Consider the following 23,974-nt stretch of genomic DNA (forward strand, 5'->3'; position numbering starts at 1 on the left):
ACCAGAATTCTTTCCAGCAGTTGAAGATCTGCTGCAAATGTTAAAATATTTAAAGTATGTTTGTGCGAGTGCCATGGTAATGAGGCAAATGTGATCGTAATGAGAACATATGCACTGCAGATCAATACAGCGCTCCTGATGAGGACTTAATCTTAACATCAAAGTGCAGAGTAAAAAAACATCGCCCCCAATTAGTGTTGAGGCACTACACTGCCATCTAGTGGTAGGAACACTAATTCAGCTGGACTGATCAAACCAATGACTACACAAATCATTGGATCAAACCAGTAAAAGATCTTTTTTAAGCTTTTTCTCATTCTCTCTCTCACACACACACACACTGACATACATACATACACTTAATGCGTAAGGACCATTAAATAACATCACAAAGAACACTTTCAATGTATAGAATCAAAAAAACTTTATTTCAAAATGGAAGTCAGTCAGGAAAAAAAAGAAAAACAAATCTCAGTTTCTCTCAGGGGCTGTGTAGCAAAGTGCTACACACAATTGACGCCCCACACATACAAAAAACAACAACACAGTACAGTAAACCTTTCGAGATGCGGCCCTGGTATTGGACACACTGGGGCAGTTATCCTAGGCCTCATGTACACTGGGGCAGTTATCCTAGGCCTCATGTACACTGGGGCAGTTATCCTAGGCCTCATGCAGACACGGTATGAGAGGAGCACGTAAAACAACACAGACATCATCTCCAGTGATCATCACACACTACATGTACAGAATGGTCTCTAAAGATACCATCAGCAATAACTTGTCCAGGTGGGTGTTACACGCTAAATTAGTCACGGAGAAGTTTTACCCAGTTAAATATACATATATAGCACTGGGCGTGAGAGAAAATCACTATGACTGTCCTGTGTTGTTTATCTACAGACCCCGGGCCACGGACACGACTCTCAGCATGCTGCGCCACAGCAGGTGTCTGAATTGTGGGACACAGCAGCTACTGTTTGCGTCACGAATAAAAAGCAGACGCGTGTTGGTTTAGCTCAACCCCAGCACGTGGCCTTGACATCTCAAGCGGCTTTTCTCTTTCACTCACACACACACACACACACACACACACACACACACACACACAAACACGCACACACATACACACACACGCACACAAACGAAGTACGTCACCTTGAGAAAAGAGAGATTCTTTCTTCCATTTAGTTTTTTTTTTCCTTACTCAAGCACCGCTGTCTACTCAGCAACACAATGGCGTTACCATGGGAACGCTTATCTAAGCTCCTGAGAAATCGGAGGCTCTGTCTATTTCTGTAGTCTTGTCCCTTTGTCCAAAAATGAAAACACAAGACAAGCATGCACAAAGGCCCATCCTCTGTGATGAAAAGTACAAAAATATCATTTGAGAGCTTCAAAAGGGAAAAAAATGGAAAAAAATTACGAGAACATCTGTACAGAATCATTAAATTGCCCATATTATACCGCATCATACTTTTCTGGGGATAGGACTTTCAGTATGAGATATGGTCCTGAAATAAATAAAATAAAAATAAAAAAAACTCAGATGAACATAGTCTAAGAGATGGACCAATCCACCCTCAGGCCCACCAACTGGGCATCGTACACATATATACACACACAGATAGCACAACATTACAACCTTTACAAATGTAAATTACAATAGATTATATAACAAACACATATTTAAGATTTATGATCAAGTTGTTTTAAAGGAACATCTAAATAAAGTAGTTCCAAAAATTTCAAGCAAGCACCCCCACCCCCTTTACGAAAACATGGTAAACATGGCAGGTTGATTTTTTGTTCGAGTGTTTAACGGAATATGGAAACAAAATCTTAACCCAGTGCCGGTGCAGCATTGGCAGTTTGAAGGGGCCATGTGACTGGTTGGAGACCAGCTCCCCAATGCAATTTACTGCAACAAAGTAAACTTCAACAGGAAATTCAGGCACCCTCAAAAACTTTCAAGCAAGTTAAAACATTTTGTGTCTTCTTTGTCTCCATCTTCTATGTCTTTAATTCAAGTACACTCAAATATGTTCAGTGCACATAGGAACCATAGTAATAGTTACTGAAGACCGTATTATTTTGGCCTCTGTGCAAAGAGATTAAACTTTGACATTTAAAATCCATAGCAACATTTAGTCTTTTACTAATGAGCACACAGATTCTTTTATATTGTTTTTTAAGGGCACATCCTTAAACCTTTACACTTGACATGTGCTTTTTCACATATATTTTTACACTTTTTTGCAGACTTTTGTCAAGCTGACAATTGACTTGGTCCACGTAAACCCAGCACCTCTAAACTTGGGCTACTCTGACTCAAAAAGAACCAATCCTTCCCAGGACTTTGGATCTATAGATTTACAAACTGTAACTAACCAGTGCATTCACTGCAGGGGTCAGTATCTAACTAGTCCAGGTGGAACAGCCCACAGCTGTAATATTACCAGTCCGTATGCAATGTGGGTGGAGCTGGGCCTGGACCTTGGCTCTAGGAGGCCTGGCGGTAGGTCCATCGCGTCGGGTCACTCTAGGTTCTTGGGGACTCTGGAAACGGCGCTCACGCCAGTGCCGCGTGCCCGTCACTCCTCCGCGCACACCTCCACGGACGACGTCACCTCCAGCTCCTCGTCACTTGGAGGCCCCAGACTGGGCCTAGCGGCCCGACGCTCTGCCCCCTCCGCTGTGGTGTCTGAAGCCGTTTGGGCGCCGCTGTTGTCGACCTCCTCGGGCAGCCGGAGGTCGCTGTGGGGCTCATCCTTGTGGACAGGCGATGACGCAGGTTCAACTGCCGTGCCACTGCAGTCAATGCAGGACTGGAAAACAAAAACACACACACACACACATTTCATAAGTGACACTGTCTTAAGCTAATGATAGCAAGGCCATTTCCTGATACACTATCCTTTGGGACAACTCAAAACAACATACAGAAGACATAACAAGGCCTTGAGGTTCACCTCTCTAGAAGACGAATGCAGCCATTTCCTGCTAATGGAAGTGCTACTACTCAGAATTCTAAGAGGTGGCAATATACCTCGATCATCTGAGTATGTATGTGTTTGGGGACTCTACTTTGTTTGTCATGTGTCCCGACATGACTTTGTATGGCAGGCTATGCGGTAATACCACTGCATGCAAACTAACGGCAATTTGATTACTCTGCAAGATTACTTTGCTAATTTAATACCATGCTATTACCCTACACACAAACATGGGTGGGTCAACACCACACAAACACGGGAAGTTCTCAGTAACCGAATTCCTTTTTAAAAAAAAAAAAAAAAAAAAAAGGTCACGTTTTTTTGAAAAGTACCACGTTGCTGTGTGCGGACTCACCGTGATGTTGATGGCGTCGGGCAGGCCTCCGGTGAGGATCCACGGGTGCTCCTGACCCAGCTCCTTCCTTTGCTGCTCGGTGAAGCGCGGCTGCTGCTTCTGCAACGACTTCAGAATCGCCAGGTCCTGCTGCAGAACCGTCTCCCTGTCTCTAGAATCACAAACACACACACACACACACACAAGCGATGAAACCTTATGTAGTAATGTCAAATACTGAGTGTGCCCCACCCAATAGCCATGTCCCAACCTACTTAAAGCACTCCACCTTTTATAGGAATCTCATTTCCTTTGCCAAAGAGACGTTTTTATTGCAGTTGCAATCTGTCTGTTTCTTTCTCAGCAGGACTCATTTGATGCTGGATAGGATCCCAGTCAGGGACGGATCCAGGAATTGTTTTTTTGTTTCCTTTTTTTGGTTAACATTATGCGATAGGGCAAAACTGGCCTTGGCAGAGTGCCCTTCTACATGATGAGCAAAGAATAGCTAGTGAGCCAAGCTTCGACTAGAGCGCAGACCAGACACAGAGTACCCCCCATCCACACTGGCCCGTGGGCCACAGCCCCGTAACCATGGCAACGGCCGTCTCACCTGCTGGGCAGCTGGTAGGTCATCATGACCTTGTCGTCGGTATTGGCCATCAGGAGCCAGATGGGGTCCTGCAGGACGTACTTGATGAACTGGTCATCTGCAGCGCCCCCTGTTGGCTGCTTGTGGGAATGGGAATTCTCAGAGGAGTCCACGCTGCCAAAGTATTTGCTAGTGTTACTGCTGCCTGTTAAATCCAAGAAAGAGGGGGGAAAAAAACACATGTCAAGACATCTGCAGGATGGGTTACCATTATTTGGTTTGTCTGTGGGCTTCTTATTGTTTATGAACTGCTAAGGCTTTAACGCCAAGGTTACGGTCTAAAAGCGGAAAGCAGAGACGTGTCTCAGACAAGTCAGCGGGGACTCACCAGTTGTTGTGCCGCTCCCTGTAGTGCTGCAACCATTGGAACCAGAGCCTGAGGATCCAGAACCGGAGCCAGAAGATCCTGACCCAGAGGCGGCAGACCCGGTTCCTGAACGTGCATCCTCCTGCAGCAGTAGGTCCAGAAGGTCACTGGAGGTGGACATGGCATCATGGTTGGAGTCATTTGTTTCCACCTGAAGCAGAACAATGGGAAAAGGACCGGAGTTGTTGGTCAAAGAGTAAGTGTGATGAGTTTGCAATGTTGAAATTGCAATGTTGACTTATCACATTTCTGCATGTGCAAAGGAAATCAGAAAGATGCTTTCAGCCTGTGATGTATCTACACATAGCTCTTCGGAGCTGCATAATATGTTTAAAAAGCCGGAGGACTCACGTTATCGTCTCCTTTGGGGTCTTCGGAGTCGCTGCGGATGACGGAGGTCGGGACTCCCGGCTTCCCCTGGGAAGCCACTCCGCAAGGGGGCGGCGTCTGCCGCAGTCCAGCCGCTGAGCTCTCGGCTCTGGTGACGGCCAGCTCCTCCAGCTGCACCAGGTTGAGGGGCGAGGAGCAGCGCGAGTGGAAGAGGGGCGAGTCCGTCTCGTCTCGCTCTCCATTGGCTAGCCCGCCGGACTGGGGCGTGCAGGAGCGCGAAGGGCCGTGGGCGAACGGGACGCCAGGGGTGGGGACCGCGGGAGTTGCGTTTGGGAACGGGGGGTACATAACGTTGGGGTTGTAGAAGGGCTGCGGGACAGCGGGCATGGCAGGGTTGAACGGCATCATCGACGGCATTAAATTGGGCTGGCCAACAGCTGCTGGGTTCAGAACTGGGTTCATCGAGTTCATCTGTGGAATAGCGGTGTTGAACTGGGGGGCAAGAAAGTTCATCTGGGGTGGCAGCTGGGGTGCGCCCCCCATGTTCTGGCCGAGGTTTGGCATGGGAGCGTTGAGCTGAGGGTACATGTAGTTGGGCAGAATCAATGCCATCATTGGCGGAACCATGGGGGGCATGACTTGTGAGGTGGGCATCTGGCTGGGGTAGATGGGGTAGTAAGGCAGGCACCCCGGGGCAAACTGGGGGAGGCTGGGCGGTATGCTGGCCTGGGAGCCCACAGAGGCGGGCCAGGAGGACGAGGAGGTCTGGGGGCCCATGGGGAGGTGCAGGCTGGTGGGGAAGCAGCCATGATTGGCCATCTTGGGCAGGGCCGCGGGGGCTCGGGGAGGCATGGTGAAGGGTGGGGGGTAACTGCCCAGCTGGGAGCCCTCGGGGTGGTGCTTCCGCCTCTTGCCCCCTCGGCCTCGCTTTCGCCCGCCGGGCCCTCCCGCTGGGTAATCTTGAGAGCTACGGACACCTGTACCTTTGGCTGCAGGCGTTGTGGCTTGCCGGCGTGGAGGGCTGGGAATGGGCTGAGGCACAAGCAGTTCGCTCAGGTCCTTGAAGCGGTTGAGGAAGGCCCGCTCCTCTTGCTGCGTGTGAGTGGACAGCACCTCCTTGGTCAGGCCCACTGGAACCACACCTGCTCCTGTTCCTGCTCCTCCGCCCGGTGTGGATGCCGATCCAGTCCTGCGGTTGTCTTTGTCTGGGAGCGTGGAGGTGCAGGCCTGGGGAGGTGGCTGGAGCGTGCTGCTGGCGGCCGGGGTCGGTGTGGAGGGGGTTGGGGTTGGCGTGAAGGTGGGGGTGGTGGGAGCCTCCTCCATCATGACAATATCTACAGGAGAACAAGGATACAGAGTGTGAAACGTTAGAGCAAGAGTAAATGCAACGCACTTCAGAGTGATCAGATTAAGATACAAAAAGTGAAGGACAGATTAAAAAAAAAAAGTGAAGGACAGACGCAGAATGAGCGGTTACCTGACTCCGGAGGTTTCTTGTCTCCGACATGGACAATGGTGCTGCTGAAGCTGCACAGAGAGGTGATGGAAATCACGCTCTCAGCCTTACAATGCAGAGCCAGCGGGGTCAGAGCATGAGTAGGACCCGGGGGCTTAGACCCATCAGCTGCCACCAGCGTCTTGGCTATGCCTGTTGGAGACGAGCACAGGGAACTTGATCGGTCGGAACTTACTCAGGTCGCATAGCCAAGACGCAAGACGCACGGGGAGTTCACTCAGGGCAGCCACACTAACCATCAGTACATTACGCACTCTGGTATTCAATATCGGTTTTTAGAAGTCAGTTTAATTACGATGCTAAGAGCCTTATTGTACCTGACAAGCTCTGTTGTACCTCAAGACTGTTATGAAATTTGTATTCTACACAGTTCCATTTAAAACTGCTAGAGCCTTAACCAGTAGTGTAGTAAGTACCTTTGACTCCACCGGCAGCGTCTTGCTTGTCGTCATCAGAGGTGGAGGAGGTGGTGCAGGAGGATGAGCCACACTTCCTCTTCACCGTGTTGGGCACGTTACAGCTGTCCAGGTACCTGAGGAGGATGAAGCAGAAATAAATCAGACCCCGAATCATAATCTGTAGAATTAGACACAAAAAAAGCCAGAGGTGCATGGCTCCCAGTGGCCAAATAGCTCCCCAGTCTATAAGACCCTTTCAACAATAAAAACAAAAACAATGCTTGAACGTTCTATTTGGTTCCCAATCTACTTCCTCTGCATTAAGATAACATATGGAATGTTAAAACGGAAGCTTTGTGGGGCCAACTATGATGCTGATAATGGAACTCTCTTGAAAGGGTCTAAACGTTCAAGCATTGTTTTTGTTTACCTTGTTGAAAGGGTCTATAAGGTCACACTAGAGGAAGACACTCAAACTGGCTTACCGTATGATACTGTCCAGGCAGTTGAGCTGCTGGTACGAGTAGCTCGCAACCTGTTCCTTCCTGGGAGGGGAGGTTGGTATCTGGGGGGCTTTCAGAGCAGGTGGAGCCAGCTGGGGTCCCTCTTTGAGAATTTCTGCAGATTTCTGAGTCACTCGAGCCACTATAAAATACACAGACATAAAAAGCATTAACAACAAAGTTCAGAAACCTCTGAAGTGATATATCTCATAAAATCACTGAGCCTTTATAAAGGAAACACCATTCTCTTTTGGATGTGATTTTAATTTTAGACTGAAAGATACAAAATAAAATGTACACTTCTGGCAAATTCATCCTACACTTTACTAGGTTCACTTCTAGAATTTTGTTACTTTTAAGTCTGTTTACAACATAATAGTTGCCATTACCTGTGTTAGAATGTCTACAAGGTTGAGGTCTGTTTCGTGACTCCATAAAGACATCCTGACCATTTCTTTTTACCATGTGTATGTCTTTACACATCTGTTGGAAGGTCATCATCTGAAGGACAAAAAAGGGGCAAACAGTTTTTATGAGGGTGAGTAGACAACAACAGGCCATGACAGTGTGTGTTAATGTTAAAGTGCATATTTCATGAGCAACTATGGATGTCTCAGTCTGAGACTAAATATGGCCAATACTGCAACTTTTAGCACTTAGCACTAGACAAATAATGTATTAGTGTGTGTGTGTGTGTGTGTGTGTGTGTGTGTCACTTACGGGACTGAGCGGCTGGTTGCGGAGCTCCTTGACGGGCCCGGTGCTCTCGCTGGAGGAGCCGGTGCTGGCGTGGTGCTCGGTGCCGCTGCCCAGGCTGCCGTAGCCCTGCGAGCTGCCAGAGTGGACAGGCTGCACCAGCACGCGGTGGATCTGCCCGCTCAGCTGAGCCACGTCGGGGGACACGCTGCGCACCTCACTGCCAGCAGGGGGCGTGAACACATCCTCGTTCAGTGGACTCCTGCAGGAGGGGGAGAGACGAGTTTATTGAGAGGATACTGGGCAACTGAGATATTTGTGAGAAATGTTTTAACACATGTCCAGCATTTGAGATATCTGATGAATAGACAAGTCCACAAGGTAATTATGGGCCCCGAGTATTTTGTACAATAACTTTGTCCTTCTGCATTTCTATTTATCATTTTATCCTTTTTTTTATGACATTTTCTAAATATGGACTTATTCATTTGATTTGTAGTATTCCCATATGTGATGGTTACAAGTTTTCACAGGGTCAAACAATGTGTCAACAGATTCTGAAATTATTTGAACAAAACTGCTCCCATTGGAAACAATTCTTTTCTGATGCTGTTGATAAAATAAAAGTTTGAAGTAACCGAATGACTAATCTCACACACAGCACAAGGCGCCATATCACTCACGTTCTGACTTTGTGCCGTCCCACGATGAAGGCCACTTTGCGGCTCCAGGGGTTGATGAAAGAGGACCAGCTGGTGTCGATGTAGAGATACTCCCCACTTCGCGCACACATGCGCAAGGAGGAGTGATCAAACGGCTGGCCGGCAAACTGAAGAACTAAAGTACGGGGGAGGCAGAGGGAAAGAGGGTTCAGGACAGGCCCCAGCACAGGTCAGTCATAACAAATTATTCTTCGAAACATAAAGGTCAATCTCTTCTACAGTATAAAAAGAAACTACAAAGACATGACTGCCCCACTTACATGGCCAATTTGTATAAATGAGCAGTGCTGCACTATATTATTATTATAGCAGGTGGAGCCTGAAAATACTGTATTTTAAATCGCAATCAGTTTGCTCCAATGACCACAAGAGTGGACTCCATAGAAGCACCATGTGGCAGCCACAGGTGAATGAACAAAGAGTAGACACTCACTCTTCTTATGAATGGCCACCATCAGGGGCCTATCCTCAGGATGAAGGTAGTACAACATGGGATTGCCCACCAAGTCCTGTGGCAGGTAGCCTAGCAACGGTACAGCCCTAACAAACACACAATAAACATACATTATTAATAACAATGCACATCAGTTTCACTGTAACTCCATAACAGAACAGCAGAGGCGTGATATGATCACATGTAGTTATTAATAATCAAACATCCAGAGTGTTTGGCACAATCCAACTGCTTTGATCTGATGCTATAAAAAGGGCTCACTGACCTTTCATCGACCTCTTGGAAGAGACAGCTTGGGCTGTGGCTCGTAGTAAAGATTCTTTTATCATCAGGGATACGAGGAGCTGGAGGGAGATAGAGAAAGAGCATGTGAGTGATTAAAAAAAGAGAGTGAGAGAGAGTGAAAGAGGAAGGGAGAGTGTGTGAAACAATGAGTAAATGAATTTGTGGCTTTGTTTTGGTGCTGCGGTGTGTTTAAGTACAGGGAGATCCTCAGCTTTAAGGCAAAGAAAGCTTCCTCTTATGGGTTCAAGGAGAGGTGAAGAGAGTTTATGTTTCTGTGTGTGTGTGTGTGTGTGTGTGTGTGTGTGTGTGAGAGAGAGAGAGAGAGAGATAGTGTGTATCCTCCTACCTTCGTATCCAGAGTGCACTCTCTCTGCGATGAGGAGGCAGCAGGGCTGGGGCTGGGAGATGTCCGAGTCCCTCAGGGTCAGCTGGTACGGCGTCAGGCGGAAGGGGTGGTAGCGCACCTCAGCCTCGGTCCCCTTCACACCGCTGATCCGGCAGAACATGGACTTCTCCTGTGCACAGTCTCCTGGGGAGTCTACACATACGCACACACACTTTAATCCCCTATTCAAATACCAATTTGTTTGTTGGAACACAGTTGTTAAAGGTTAATACCCCTGCCTTGTGTTCTGAGACTTATACTCAAATGTGTAAGCTCTCCTGATTCCTCCCACTGAATTAACAGCATGCAGGTTAGCTGAGCTGGAGATGTGTGTGGGAGTGTATCAGCCCTTTGATAGAGTGCTAACCTTTAGATTAACAACACCACGTTTTGCAGCACAATGACGAAGACATTATATTTTCAAAGCTTTTTGGTATAAAGTTTTTATCTGTGTTCTAAGTAATCTGTATTAACTCCATCACTCTCACCCTGACCCATATAAAAGGCACGCACACACACACACACACACACACACACACACACACACACCTGAGCTGTTGCAGGAGGGCCAGGCAGGCAGCTTGCAGGGTGAGGTGCTGCTGTAGAAGGTGCTGACGTCCTGTGGCGCCAGTAGCTCTGAGAAGAGCGCCCCCTGCAGGTGCTCAGGCTTACAGCACAGCCGGGATGAGGCATGGGGAGAGATGTACACCACCTTGCCCGACAGGAAGGACACTGCCACTGAGAATGTGTCCTGATGGAGGAGAGGGTGAGGAGAACAGGTGGCGTAAATATCACAAGTTATGGTACTTGTCCAGAGCTCATGGGTAGAATGCACAGGTTTTGAAAATATAGACAAAACTTGTTGTTTTTTTTTAAAAAAGAGCAGAAATTTGTAAAGCACTAATAAGATACCAGAAATGTGGACCATGGATTAAGAAATGTGCATGTCATCAACCCCAAATGAAGTAGCTGATATTGGGTATTGGTTTCTCACCGTGTTTTGGAGTGTGTACTCAGAGGTGATGTTGTCCAGTTCCTCAACAGTGAAAGTGGAGAGATCCAAACAGCATCCGTGGGTCTCCTCAACATTCCACTGGTGGTAGTACTCTTGGTTTGCTGTAAAAACACAACAAGACCCAAACTTTAATGTAATAAAACATAAACAGATATAATACATGCTATGTTCTGTTTAACCATGCCCCACTCAAAAGCCGGCTCTCAACCACAAACTAGTACTGCATACCTGATACTCTTACTTCAGCATTAACACAGTTTTGAACATTACCTCCAACTTTGCACCATATTACCTCACACCTCTAAAACTATTTAATATTATTTATTTTTTTTACATTCATAAATTAAAACACTATGTTCTGGGAATCACTGAAATCCAGTCAGTGATCCCCTTTGACTACGCAGGACCTCGAGCCTTGCGTTACATAAGAGAGCATTCCGGTAGACTCACCGCGGACTTGCTTGACGCAGTTGAGGGCGTACTGGAGAGAGGCCAGCGTGCTGGATCGGCCCTTGCCCCTGTGGTCAGCGGGCATGCGGATCTTGAGCTCACGCAGGGCCTTAAGCAGCTCGCGCTGGGTCTGCAGCCGCGCCGGGTGGTCGCTGCTGCAGCCGCTGGTGCTGGGGGGATCCTGCTCCGAGCTGCCGCCGCTCAGAAGGCTGTAGGCCAGCGAGCTGCTGGGGGGAGACGGGCTCTGGGAGTTTGAGCTGTAGTCCAAAAGAGGGGTGGTGAGAGGGGGTTAAGGCCACTACTCCAGTTTGACATGTTTGCTCTGGAACTGTTTTAATTAGAAAATTATTAGTCATCAATTTCCTTTTGGTACCCACTTAAGATTGAGAAGCAATTTTGTTTATCAACAAATTGTTTATTGTGATGAATTTTTTTTTTTTTTTTTTTTAAACGACCAATAGTGGTTATCACTGGACCCAAGAGAGTCCCACAGATATATACTTCCCTCGTGAGCCAGTATTAATAAGCAAATAGTTGGTGTAATATTAATACTCATGCTAATATTTGTTCATCTAGGGCCCAACTTCTGAATCATAAAATCCCAATCAGGGAACTGGGAGTCCTACTGGCATTAAACATTTTAGTTTCAATTTAATAGAGGCTGCACTTGGAGCTCTCTGTGTGCAATTTGGTTCTGTGCCTCACCTCTTGCTTTCTGTAGTCTCCATGGCCGAGTCTTTCCCGTTGTGCGAGCTGCATGTGGAGGCCTCTCGGCCACCATGGCTCTCGCTTTCCCTCTCTGCCGAGTCATTCCCGCTGGACAGGCCGTCCGTGTCATCAAGGTTGGCTCGTCGAGGAGCCCTGGTGTCCCTTTTCCCATTGGATGTCTTTTTCTTCCCACTGGACAGCGAGCTGCCAGTCAGCCCCGGGGAGCTGGCCTCATGACTGGCATCATCGTCCTCTTCTGCCCTGGCCACCGCACTGCTGGCATTGCTACTGACAGTGGCCTCAGAATTGGCATTACTCATAATAGTGAAAGGATGAATTGGAGTCTTTAAGTGTTATAACAAGTCTCTAACTTGCTGGAAGTGGTGTATGTGGAGGTCTTTTGACTGAGCATTTATTTGGACTGGACTGGGCTGGCCTTCAGGCCAAAACGTCTCCTGAGATGACACCTCTCCTTGCAGATTGATTCAATGTGTTAGTCAGAGAAAACAAGAACGGACTGCTTGCTTTGTTGTCCTGTAAAGATCTAGACTGTTCAGACTTGGGTCATTTTCAACCTGAGGGTGAAAAAAAAAAACAATTAGTGGTGGCATGCGGTAGTGACACATACAATCTCAAGGCAGCAGAGGTAATAGTCTCAAACAATCTTATTCTTTATTATTTGAGAATTACAGTACATGATACATATGCTATAAATCAATTGTTACACCAAAATTAACTTAATAAATCTGTTTATTAATTGCATGTGCTGCGTTAATTTTTATTGTATGTTAACCAGCAAACTAACACTTGCAAGTGCATATGGAAGGAGTATTAAGGGTCACTAGGTGAGGCCAGACAAAAAATATTTTGTTGCCATATATTTTCAGGGTTCTGTCACTTGGGAAAATGCGCTTGACCCCTTCATTGATGCCTGCGTGTGGCTATGCATGCATACTTTAACCGCAACAAGACTGTCTATGAAATAGGCGTGTTTTACGGCAAGTCATAACATTGCAGTGTCCACGTTATCAGTCGGATACTGCGCGCACACAAAACAAGACCTTGAGTCCGCGAATCTTGAGAACGTTTGTTGATATTTTAGCAACTAGCAATCAAATTCATTTTTTAAAGACAGTACTGGATATGAACACCGCCGTTTTTGAGCGCACACAAAACACAACACAAGATACCGCGACAGGATTGGTTATTCACTGAGTGACTAAAAGTGCAGTGGATTAGACTTGCGGTCACTATCTTTAAGATAAACACCTGTGACTAAATTAGGACGTTTGTGTCTATTAATCAGTAAATGATTAACTGCATAAAAAGGAAATGATAGGGGGTATAGGAAATAGGGTTAACGTTAGTTGTTGTCATGTTAGATGATGTACGTGGCATTAACGTTACCACCAACCAAGCTCCGCACTGAAGAAATATATCTATTCCATATAGATATAATAATCTACGTGTAAAATGAGGAAACACGACAGACCTATTTCTAAGTTAAGGTTACATTTATCTAGTTCATCACCCGTATGTACTGTATGTAGAGCCAACATTAGCTAGCCAGCCGTAAATCGATTTAGAACTGCACAAAGGCTTAACGTTAGCGGTTAACGCACGCCACTGTTGACAAATGCATAGTTTAACAACTCGATTAAACGATACGCTAACGTTACAGCAAGTGCTATACCGAATGATAATAATCATTATGACCTCTATTTGGTTAACAAATCACATTACCGACATGATTTTCGATCGCTAACGTCAGTGAGGACGTTGACTTTAACTCGCTTACGTTAACGTTAACCACAAGCAAAGTAAAGTTATCGTTAGCCAAGTGAAGTTACCTTGTAAAATTGGAACATACCACCGTCAAAACATCACCTCTAACGTTATACACACAACCTTAAATGACATATCAGCACCACATGCGAGATTTTTAATTCGTGATTTCCAATTATCAGAAACTTCCTGATAACGCAATGTGATGCAATTTGCATTGTTAGCACTTAACTGGCTTGCGACCAACACAGATAGCTAAGATTAGAATTTACACGGATATCTATCAATAAAACATGCACGACCCATGCTTCAGCTATAACTTTACCCCACATCAACAGCAACTTTACATCTACAATTAATAGTCCATGTCTCTATCAGAAGTATCAGAATAGTCAGACAAAAGAAGACACACAGACAGAAGCGTCCAGTACTTACAGCTTGCTTGGGCGTTTCTGACACAGACCGCGAGTTCCTTGTACTAGATGTGTGTACCTACAGCATTCTACACGCATCGGAACACGTGCGGGAGGAGCCATGAAGTTGCGATGGGGAACATCATGTTCCCACCGAGGAGGGGGTACGAGGCAGGAACCACCCTCGCCCACGGTGATTGGTTTCTAAACTAGTCCATTACCGCCCAATAATATCAGACCGCGCCCAAAACCCTGCCCCAAATCCTTATTTGTAGATCTGGAGGCGGAGTTCTCCAGCACGGGGCTCAGTAGTCACGTTGCGACGGCACAGTGTTGGAGTTCTGCTTGAATCCTGAGAGCATGTACACACACTTGCCTTGGACTAATACGACTCTAACTGTATGCTGTAGATGTCACTTGTGTGCCACATACTTCTTTTATTTAGCATTATTATACATGCATTCCAACGTATTAAAGGCCTGTATGAGACACTGTAATGGCAATGAATTAAATATACATATAAGAAAAACTATAGGTTAAACTGTTATTGACTTTTTTTTGTCTGTATTGTGGTGGTGATGTCTGTAACCTGTGACTGTTTAGCCTAACTTGTTTTGCCATATTCGGCAGCATTTATCTCTTTTCAGTCTTTGCACTGATACATTTCACTATGATTGCAACAAAGTATTTATTTGCATGCACATGTTCCATGACCCTCTGAGGTGGCTTTGTGTGAACAAAGCTGATAAGGTCTCTTCACAAGCAAAGGTGGTCATGGTACACAAACAGACTGGCACATTGAAATGTCCTTTTTTCTATCCTGCACATGGACTGGATCTGTCACAACCAATCAAATCCATTCAATGACCCTCAACACTCCTCCTGGTGGCATACGCGATCACGACGGCTACTTAAATATCCACAAGGGGGCATTAGTTAGTTAGACGATAGCAGTTGCAGCTCTACAAAAATAATGTAGGCCAGAGAATGTCTATTAAGGGGAGAACTGCCACTCTCGGAAGACTTCCGGTTTCTGAACTGGTTGCAGTTCCTTCTGTGGTTCCACATGAGGGCGCTCGTCCACGAGTGCAGAATGCATGGAGGTCTATGGAGCTGTACCCCTCAAAATCCACTTTTCTCGGGATAGAATTTTTCAAGTAATTTGAATATTGTATTCGAAAGGGGAGGCAAAGAAAATACACTTGGTGGAGTATTATATTTTTTAAAGTCACTTAATTGTTCTAAAAAGCCTTTCAAACATGTCAATGATGTCACTCATTAGCACAATGCTAGCGTGTTATGGGCAACAACGACCCAAACTGTAAGAAATCAAAAGGACATAAGTACTCGTTCATTCAACTTTTGACCTATAACCCATGTTGAAGTTATACAAACTATAATCAAATCTGAGATTTGTCAACGACAATCAGGTGAAAGAGACAAATTTAGCCGTCTAGCTCCATTGACTCCCATTCATTCTGCACTCATGGAGATTGCCCCCAGTGGAAATCTGGTGGAACTGCAACCAAAATTCGGTACAATGGGACTTAATACGGAGTGGCCAGGCTCTCCATAGACGGGCTCTGGGTAGGCCCAGAGAATGTCTAATAAGGGGAGAACCTTCACTCTCGGAACGCTTCAGGTGTGGTACTGCATCTAGGGGCGCTCGCGGGCGAGTCTAGAATGAATGGAGGTCTATGGAGCTGTACCCCTCAAAATCCACTTTTCTCGGGATAGAATTTTTTTTCAAGTAATTTGAATATTGTATTCGAAAGGGGAGGCAAAGACAATACACTTGGTTGAGTATTATATTTTTTAAAGTCACTTAATTGTTCTAAAAAGCCTTTCAAACGTGTCAATGACGTCATTCATTAGCATGATCATAGCATAGTATAGCATCAATGCTAGCGTGTTATGGGCAACAACGACCCAACCTGTAAGAAAACGAAAGGACATGACTCCCGGATTATTTCACTTTTGATTGATAATCCATATCCGTTTTGCGAAAAATAAAATAAAATCTGAGGGTTTCAGTTGTTAAATAGGTGAAAACAATAAATGTAGCCATGTAGCTCCATAGGACCCCATGTATTTTGGACTCGCCCGCGATCGCCATCTAGGTAAACTCTGGTGAACTGCAGCCAAGTTCAGTTTGTATGGGATTAATAGAGAGTGGGGAGGCTCTCCGTAGACGGGCTCTGGTAGGCCTATATAGAGCATCACAGTCCCCCTCCTCCGAAATTTCTCATTCATTTCTCCCTTGACGTTTTGGAAAAATCCGTATCTAAAGAGTTTTAGAGCATGTCTTAGGTTAATCAGCTACGGCGTAACTCATAAGCATACAACATATCATTTCGATTGAAAAAAACGAAGAGAAAGTCCAAAAAACGTCAAAGGTACAAGACTGTGTACATATTTTCATTTCCGAGCAAAGGAACTATTCATCCCATAAACCACCGCGCCTCACTGAAAAATATATAAGCAGCACGAACCAGCGCGAAATCATTTACAACCTGCGACAGCACGCGAACCCTTTCCTCTAAACAATGATTTTTATATAGTTAATAGCAGTTATTTCAGGAGTAATCGTGTAAATAATAGTGTTTTGGTATTGAATGTTATATTTACCATCGTGTATTTTATATCGTGTGTGTGAAACCGGTTAACGTTAACGTTAGCAGTGTGCAGTGCTTCATATTGTGCAGTGCTTTATATCTGACTGCCATCCTGATACAAAAATGTGATATATGGCAATATATGAACATATATGTCAAATAACAGGGACTTATTATTTTACTTATATGGACATATATGTGATTCAAATATTTATGTCAAACATATATTCAAAGCTATATGTCCATACATGCATACAAAATATTTTAATTTCCCATATAAGATGCTATATATCTTCATATACTATATCCAATTATTTGTTTTCCAAATATATGGAGAAGTTTATGTGTGAATATGTGACAGACTTATATGTAGTCTCTATATATGGTGGCATACATATCCATACACTTGATTCCATTACTTATTAAATGGAGAACAGTGTGAATTTGTTTATGTCTTGGCGTCACAGGTATGATGTCGACTATGCTGCTCAGCATCTTTTGCCTTATGTGTCAATGTTTTGTGTGGAGCGCTTTGGGTTGCACTATATGCATACAAAAAATGTGTGAGGCCACAGCTACTTTAAATATAACGGATGCTTATCTCATCTTGATATGCGCATGCGCACACAGCAATACCCATCCCCCACCCTTGACTGACTTTTGAAATCCAACCCACGGTGACTTCAACCGTCACTTTTCTGTCCTGTCATGCATCTGACTGTGTAGGCTGTACAAACTCTGCTGTCATCATATCCAAGGTAAGAACAAAGATTGTTAAGGCGGAGCAAGATATTTCATCAGGAGCCAATTCCGGGAACCCGGATCGCACGAGGGGGGGTCAAAATCCCCCTTTATGCAGAGCAGAGGCAGCGACTGCTCCATTGAAGTCTATGGGCATAGCTCAGAATTTCACCACATATGCTAAGGTCTTGGTTCTATAGAGTTAGGAATGTGAATTTCGGGCACATTTTCATGATCCTCAAACCCTTCTGAACATTTCAGGTACATTTTTAGCATTTTTGAGCAATCCAGTCTGGAGAAAATCAATCTTATATCAGGTGTGCCCCGGTTATTTCTGCCGCTGCTGTTGGCCGGTTGCAACTTACACTCGTCAATACGTCATCGACACGCCTCTTTATGCAGACAGGATTCGATCCCCATTTCGCGCCCATAGACATGAACTACGACGAAGTATCTTGCTCCGCCTTAACAATCTTTGGTAAATAGGAATTAGTTAGAAAAATATTGTTTTTTATAATGTAATGTTAACCAAATCCGTTTGTTAACAGTCTAACCATCATGTTAGAATTAGCTAACGTTAATGTTATCAATTAGCTATCGATAACGTTAGCGAGCTAATATTGCTAACGTTAGCGATGTTAGCTGTTAATGTTAACTTTTCCATTAACTAACTTTACCATTATGTGAAATATCTAGAATGGTAGCTAGTTAACATCATATCCAACAAAAAGCCTGTCTGAGATGTCGTTATGAATATAAGTTTTAGTTTGAATGAAATATCAGGTGTGAGTAAGTTAGCTAGCAGCTAACCTAGCTATAACTTACATTTAAAGTGGCTGCTAATAACCATGCAGGCTAACGTGAACATTAGTAGGCCTAAATGGATCTTTAGTTTGTGAAGGGTAGTGTTAAGCCATCCTTACAACAGAACATTTTGACAAGATCTGGGAAAGATTCTTGAAAGATAATCTTTTGAGTAATGCTTGAATGGGGGCATTAGTTAAAAGACTCCAATCTTTCAAGAATCTTTCCCAAATCTTGTCAAAGTATTCTGATGTATGGATCATTAGGCTACATGTTCATCTCATAGCCCTTATTTAAGCTTACTTGTGCCAAGGCGTGTGTTTATTAAAGATGCATGTGAAGGTAGTAGTGCTTCAGTGATGGTCTTTTCATGTTCTGTGTGTTTTACAGCATATTAATCTTCTCTGTTCCCTGTTTGCAGGTGGTGATTTGTGAGGACTGCTGCCCTGAGAACACTGAGTGCATTCTGCATGCCAAATCAATGTGTGCCACTTCCATACAGGGACAAAGTTTCTACCTGGAGAGTGTAGCCTACTCACTGTTTGTGTGGAAATATTAAACTTTAATAAAAGGTTAAACAAATATTTTGTGTGTTTTCTTTGGAACATCAACAATGTTATATTTCTGAAATATACATATATTGTGACATATTTCTATAACTGTGACATAGCAGAACATTACATATATTTTGCAATATATTTTTGAGTGCAAATATAAAATATAAAATATTTGCAATATATTGGTATCCCTAGTATGCGTACAAATACATAACTTATCATATATTAACATATATGCAACTGACATATATTTGTATATCTGGGAAAATATATGTGACATATATAAAAAGGGCCAATTTTGCTATATTTTGAAATATATTTGACATGTATGTGTATATATGTGACTTATATGTGTGAGACATACATTGACATATACATAATATATGTACTTTACATATATTGCCATATATCACATTTTTGTATGGGCGACCGGTGCATGGTCTGCTCTTGGACCACCATATTCAGTTTATTAACTTGCTGTGAATTATTACACAAAATGTTCATTAAATGTACGAAGAAGTATTTCTAGATTAATGATTGATGATATGGCTCGTACAGTATAAAGGCTACAGTAGCCTAGCTAATGTTAACTAGCATTACCAACCTCCCTGCAAAGCTCACCACACAACTTCGTAGGTTTGATAGGTCTTGTCCCTCATGCTGGCCCTTACAAAACCCACAAGCTGACCCTCGACACACAACAGTCAATAATGTGACCCGATTTAAAGTGGTTTTCACCCCTTTGGACACTCTTGATTTCGTCCTTGAAACAGTGAAATATTCACGGGGGCATGGACGGTTTGCTAACCATTTTACTGCAGTGTCTAGCCGGTGGTAGCATCCAGCTTGTGCTATCAGCTAGCTAGTTCAAAGGTTTAAGTACTTAATGGGGATATACAGGGCTTTTTATGCCTCGACTAAGTTGATGTTTCATATAAACAACCATTCATATTCATAGAAACAACAAGGTCACTAAAACATAATATATTTCATACCTGTGTTGCAGCATGTAGGCTAATGTTAGCAGCATTATAATGACATTCTAATGTCTGAAAGGCTAATGATTAGCCTATCGGCTACCTGAAAAGTTAAGTGTTCAAACCAGAGCCATATAAAGGTAGAGTTGCGACAATGGGTGTTCAAAATTCGTTAAGGTCACGTGGTTCATGTAAACTTCAAATAGTTCCCGGAAGTGATTGACAATGGATTAGAATGCATTAAATAGGCTACTGTTCAATGATAGACAGAGCCACGATTTTGGTTAATTGACAGTCAATAAATGCATTGATATACAATATTTATAACACAGTGTAATTATTGTGTAACCTATGTAGTTATCCTACCATTACAACAATATTAAATTAAATTCCAGACCTTATATCTTAGCCTGCTATATAAGGTGACGTTTTTTCCGCCCTTTTACGTATGTGTCACTTAATATTAATTTCTGTACAAAATCAAGACGGGAGATTCTTTAGAAAACGCAATTGCACCCACCCCATAAGTGTATCTAAATTATCGCTATATAAAATAAATGACCTCGTACAGTGTGACTCTAAGCTGTAAACAGTGTTTTTGAGACTGCGTGTAGCCTACAAAAGCGCATGGAGCTCCTGTTAAATTTTGATTGCAACGAGAAACTGTAACACAGCTAGTCTAACATTACTTGTTTGAGCTTTCTACCCCGCGTTTCCTCTGGTAGTCACTGATCTGAGCTAATGAGCGAATTACATAGCCAAGCCTAGCCTATCGTCGCGGCAAAATAAAAAAAAGTTTAAAAGTTTTTTAACATCTCCAGTGTAATGGTGGGCATTCTAAGTTAACCGTAGCATTAGACCTACCTATTTAGTAACCCCATGGTAATGCGAGTGATCATAATAAAATATAAAACGTGATGTAAGTCCTTCGATAAATAACCAGGATATGAACAGCATTTTGTCATCGTTTGTCATTCACCGTGCTGTGAACAGCAGATGCTAGGCTAAAGAACTTGAGATTCAGACAGGTGAGCACCTGGAAATGGTGTGCATTGTGTCAGAAAATAGCAATTTGATCAGTGATCATGCATCATCAGCGCAAGCTTGGTTTGAAACTTTCTGGGGATGGGGATTTTAAACGATCCTTTATCACTGGGCTAGTGTGCCCTGCTGTGTTAATATGACCTGCTGATGCTAACAGCTGCAGCTCCCTCAAATCTAGGTTCTCTCATACATAGGCTAGCTTTTGCCAATGAAAATGAATGCAAAAAAAAAAAAAAAAAACAGTCCTGCTCCTAACTGAAGAAACGTTTACGTTACCAACAATGTTAACAACAAACTCAGTTTCACTGCTGAAGTAGGCCTACAAAGTTGGCTGTAAATATGCTTCGCCATATTTAACGAACCAGCTAGCTTTGTGATAACAAAATCTTACCTTTTATGTGTTTAGTCCACTGAAAGTTATCCACATATCAAACGATTAAATCCACAGTTATGGAGGAATTGTTTTGGGGAAGCAGTTGCACTTTATCCCACTTTTGCTGCCCTTTTTAAAATTAAACCACTTAAATCCATAGCCTAGATGAGCATTGCATAACGTTACAACTATGTTGACATGATGGTAAAGCTAAATGCCCAAGACATGTCACGTCATAAAAGTTGTAGGCTACAAACGCAAAAACTTAATGACAGCTAGTTTGTGGTGTTGCCTAGTGCTGCCTAATTGAAATGGTATAGGCTTATCTTATATTAGGTTATTATGTGTGGCACATTTATTGGGCTTTAGCCTCTTTTAATGTATTTGATAAGGAACTGATAAAAACTGAGCAGCAGAAAAGCTGTCATAGTCGATACATAAATAGTTTATTATTATAATTAGGTTATTAATACTATTACTTTACTACTATTACTGTTGTTACTGTTATTATTATTATTATTCGGATGAGCCAATAATGTAAATCTGAGTCTGAAATGTTGGCTACAAACAGTCTGTAACTGCACTGCTGCTATTATAAATTGTTAACTTTCGGGAACTATTTGAGGCTTCCATTAGCCGCCATTGTTGAAAAAAAATGGAACATTAGCTTCAATGGAGTTGTCGCAACTCTACCTTTATATGGCTCTGGTTCAAACTAGCATTTCCAGTGTTCTATTTGATGGTGTATAGAGTGTCCCAGTGACTTCCGTTTTACTTCCGCTACAAGGGAACTGTCTTTCAAAAAAATATGAACGGGAGTTAATGGAGAGATAACAATTATTTTTTGGTCCAGTTTGAATTGTGCCACGAATTTCACATATGATGTGTGTGAATTTAAAAGATAATTTTTCACATCAAGAAAGTACTGTTGTTCGATAGACTTCAAAAGTTATGTTGGTTTTGTGCGAATCCGCTCAGTGGACTACATCTCTCGTCTCGAACGATGTACGTCACCAACGTAATGAAACGATAAGATTAACATGCTAGCTGTTATGCTAGTTAACGGTTGCATCTTGCTGCCTGCTATGTCACTTAACAGTATCTAATGTACAATATGGACGAATACAACTTACCTGATGTGTTTAATCCTCTGACTCATGGTATTTTCATCGGCAAGAAAAGCCCAATTAAGATCTGTTGCTGGTATGCTTACACACTCTAGTGTGGCTGTGAATGAGCTAACGTCACTAGCGCGACTGATGGGTTTGTAGTCGTTGGAATTACGATCTTTCACAATGTTGTAATTCAATAGTTACGAAACAAACTGCAAATGTCTTTACATGAAAAATTGTCTTTAAAATTGACAAACATCATATGGGTAATTCAAGGCACAAGTCAACCGGGACCAGAAAATCATTTATTTTTCGCCATAGACTGGCGTTCAAAATTTTTTGAAAGATAGGTCCCATGGAGGCAAATGGAAGTGGCGTCACTGGGACACTCTATTGGCCCTGACTAAGTTCATGTGATATATAAACCACAATCCTTGTTGATACAAGTACCAATGTTCGTCTAGAAAGTTTTTATTCACATTAAGAATTTCGCCATAGGCAGTAAAAGACTCCGCCATCTTTGTCAATAATTTTCCCTGATAAAGTCAAAGATTGTTAAAGGAGAATTCCGGTGTGATATTAACCTAAAGTGTGTTGAAACATGATACCGAGTGTGAACGTATGTCTCATAGCCCATCTCGGGTTGTCCCCTGCACTCCAAAATCTGGCGCTAGTTAGCCAATGCTACCAACAGCTTTTTCAATGGTGGTGCTTCGGCATCGGGCTAGCCATGCAAATAAATCACTGTTTTACACCATTTACGAGGCTCAATGTATCTCCACACTTCATTGGTAGACTTCCGAGGGCCCTGACATTTAAAACGAGACATTGAAAACTTTGAAAAAAAAGCACTGGTAGTTCACTTACAAGACGATTTATACAGACAGTATCTTCACGAAGTTTAGCGTTTGCAGCCATCTTGAATTTAGTCACGATATGTCGAGCGACGAGTAAGAATGAACAGGTATGATAAGGGATCAGATTCCAAAAATAATTCAGTGGAAATGCATGTATTCCAGTTTCTTCCAGTAGCAGCAACTGGAATCCATGCATTTCCACGGAATTATTATTGGCGTCTATATGAGCATACACAATCGCTTAGTACAGCCGTAGCTGGTTTTGAGTCTACCATGTGCAGTTAAGTTTTTATGGCTAATACCCGAATTGTCAATGGAGAAATTGCATTGATTTCTTACTTCCGGAAACTCCTGTGGGCGGGACAGTGATGCTCTATTCGCCTTATTCACCCGGCGGCCAGAACGAGGCTAAAGGGTAGCCTATACTTGCCATTACACCTCAATCTAGCAGATGGTGGTGGTAATGCACTCCGTTTGCAAACTGCCAAAAAAAAAAAGCTCACCAAAAAAGAAGGGTTCACTGGCCTGTTTTTTTTTGGCAGTTTGCAAACGGAGTGCATTACCACCACCATCTGCTGGACTGAGGTGTAATGGCAAGTGTGCGTGTGACATTTAAGTAGTGTTGATAAGCCATAGGCCTACAAACACAGTGTGTGTTGTGTGATGTTATAAACGTACAACAAAGATATATAGCAATATACATTGCCTACATGTAATACATGCATAATAATGAATATCTGTCCCATGTTGTAACCATGGAAAATGGAAATGTGGCAGGTTCAAAAACACTTAAAACAATTAATTTACTTAACTTGGGCAATGTAAGTGAGGATTGGAGCAGGCTTTACTCAATGCATATTTTCCCAAACTATTTGAGTGCTGGCC

At 43.3% G+C, this 23,974-nt stretch overlaps 1 protein-coding gene across 2 annotated transcripts; it reads right to left on the reverse strand.

Moving 5' to 3' along the window:
- Positions 1-407: 407 nt before the first annotated feature.
- On the reverse strand, positions 408-23,117 carry per1a (period circadian clock 1a). 2 transcript variants are annotated; one of them, XM_042093271.1, is made up of 19 exons: positions 23,100-23,117; positions 11,809-12,386; positions 11,104-11,360; positions 10,633-10,754; positions 10,188-10,389; positions 9,600-9,791; positions 9,234-9,312; positions 8,948-9,054; positions 8,476-8,629; positions 7,817-8,054; positions 7,486-7,597; positions 7,079-7,238; positions 6,612-6,727; positions 6,157-6,327; positions 4,701-6,013; positions 4,311-4,500; positions 3,944-4,127; positions 3,352-3,502; positions 408-2,828 (listed from the first exon to the last, which is right to left on the reverse strand). In XM_042093271.1, exons 2-19 carry the CDS (start codon positions 12,129-12,131, stop codon positions 2,595-2,597), a joined length of 4,305 nt encoding a protein of 1,434 aa, XP_041949205.1. In that variant the 5' UTR covers positions 12,132-12,386; positions 23,100-23,117; the 3' UTR covers positions 408-2,594. The 2 variants fall into 2 exon arrangements, with proteins under 2 accessions (XP_041949205.1, XP_041949204.1); XM_042093270.1 differs by lacking the exon at positions 23,100-23,117 and adding an exon at positions 14,032-14,160.
- Between the last annotated feature and the right edge of the window lie 857 nt (positions 23,118-23,974).

Source organism: Alosa sapidissima, chromosome 5, assembly GCF_018492685.1.
Source record: "Alosa sapidissima isolate fAloSap1 chromosome 5, fAloSap1.pri, whole genome shotgun sequence".
Classification (NCBI taxonomy): domain Eukaryota; kingdom Metazoa; phylum Chordata; class Actinopteri; order Clupeiformes; family Clupeidae; genus Alosa; species Alosa sapidissima.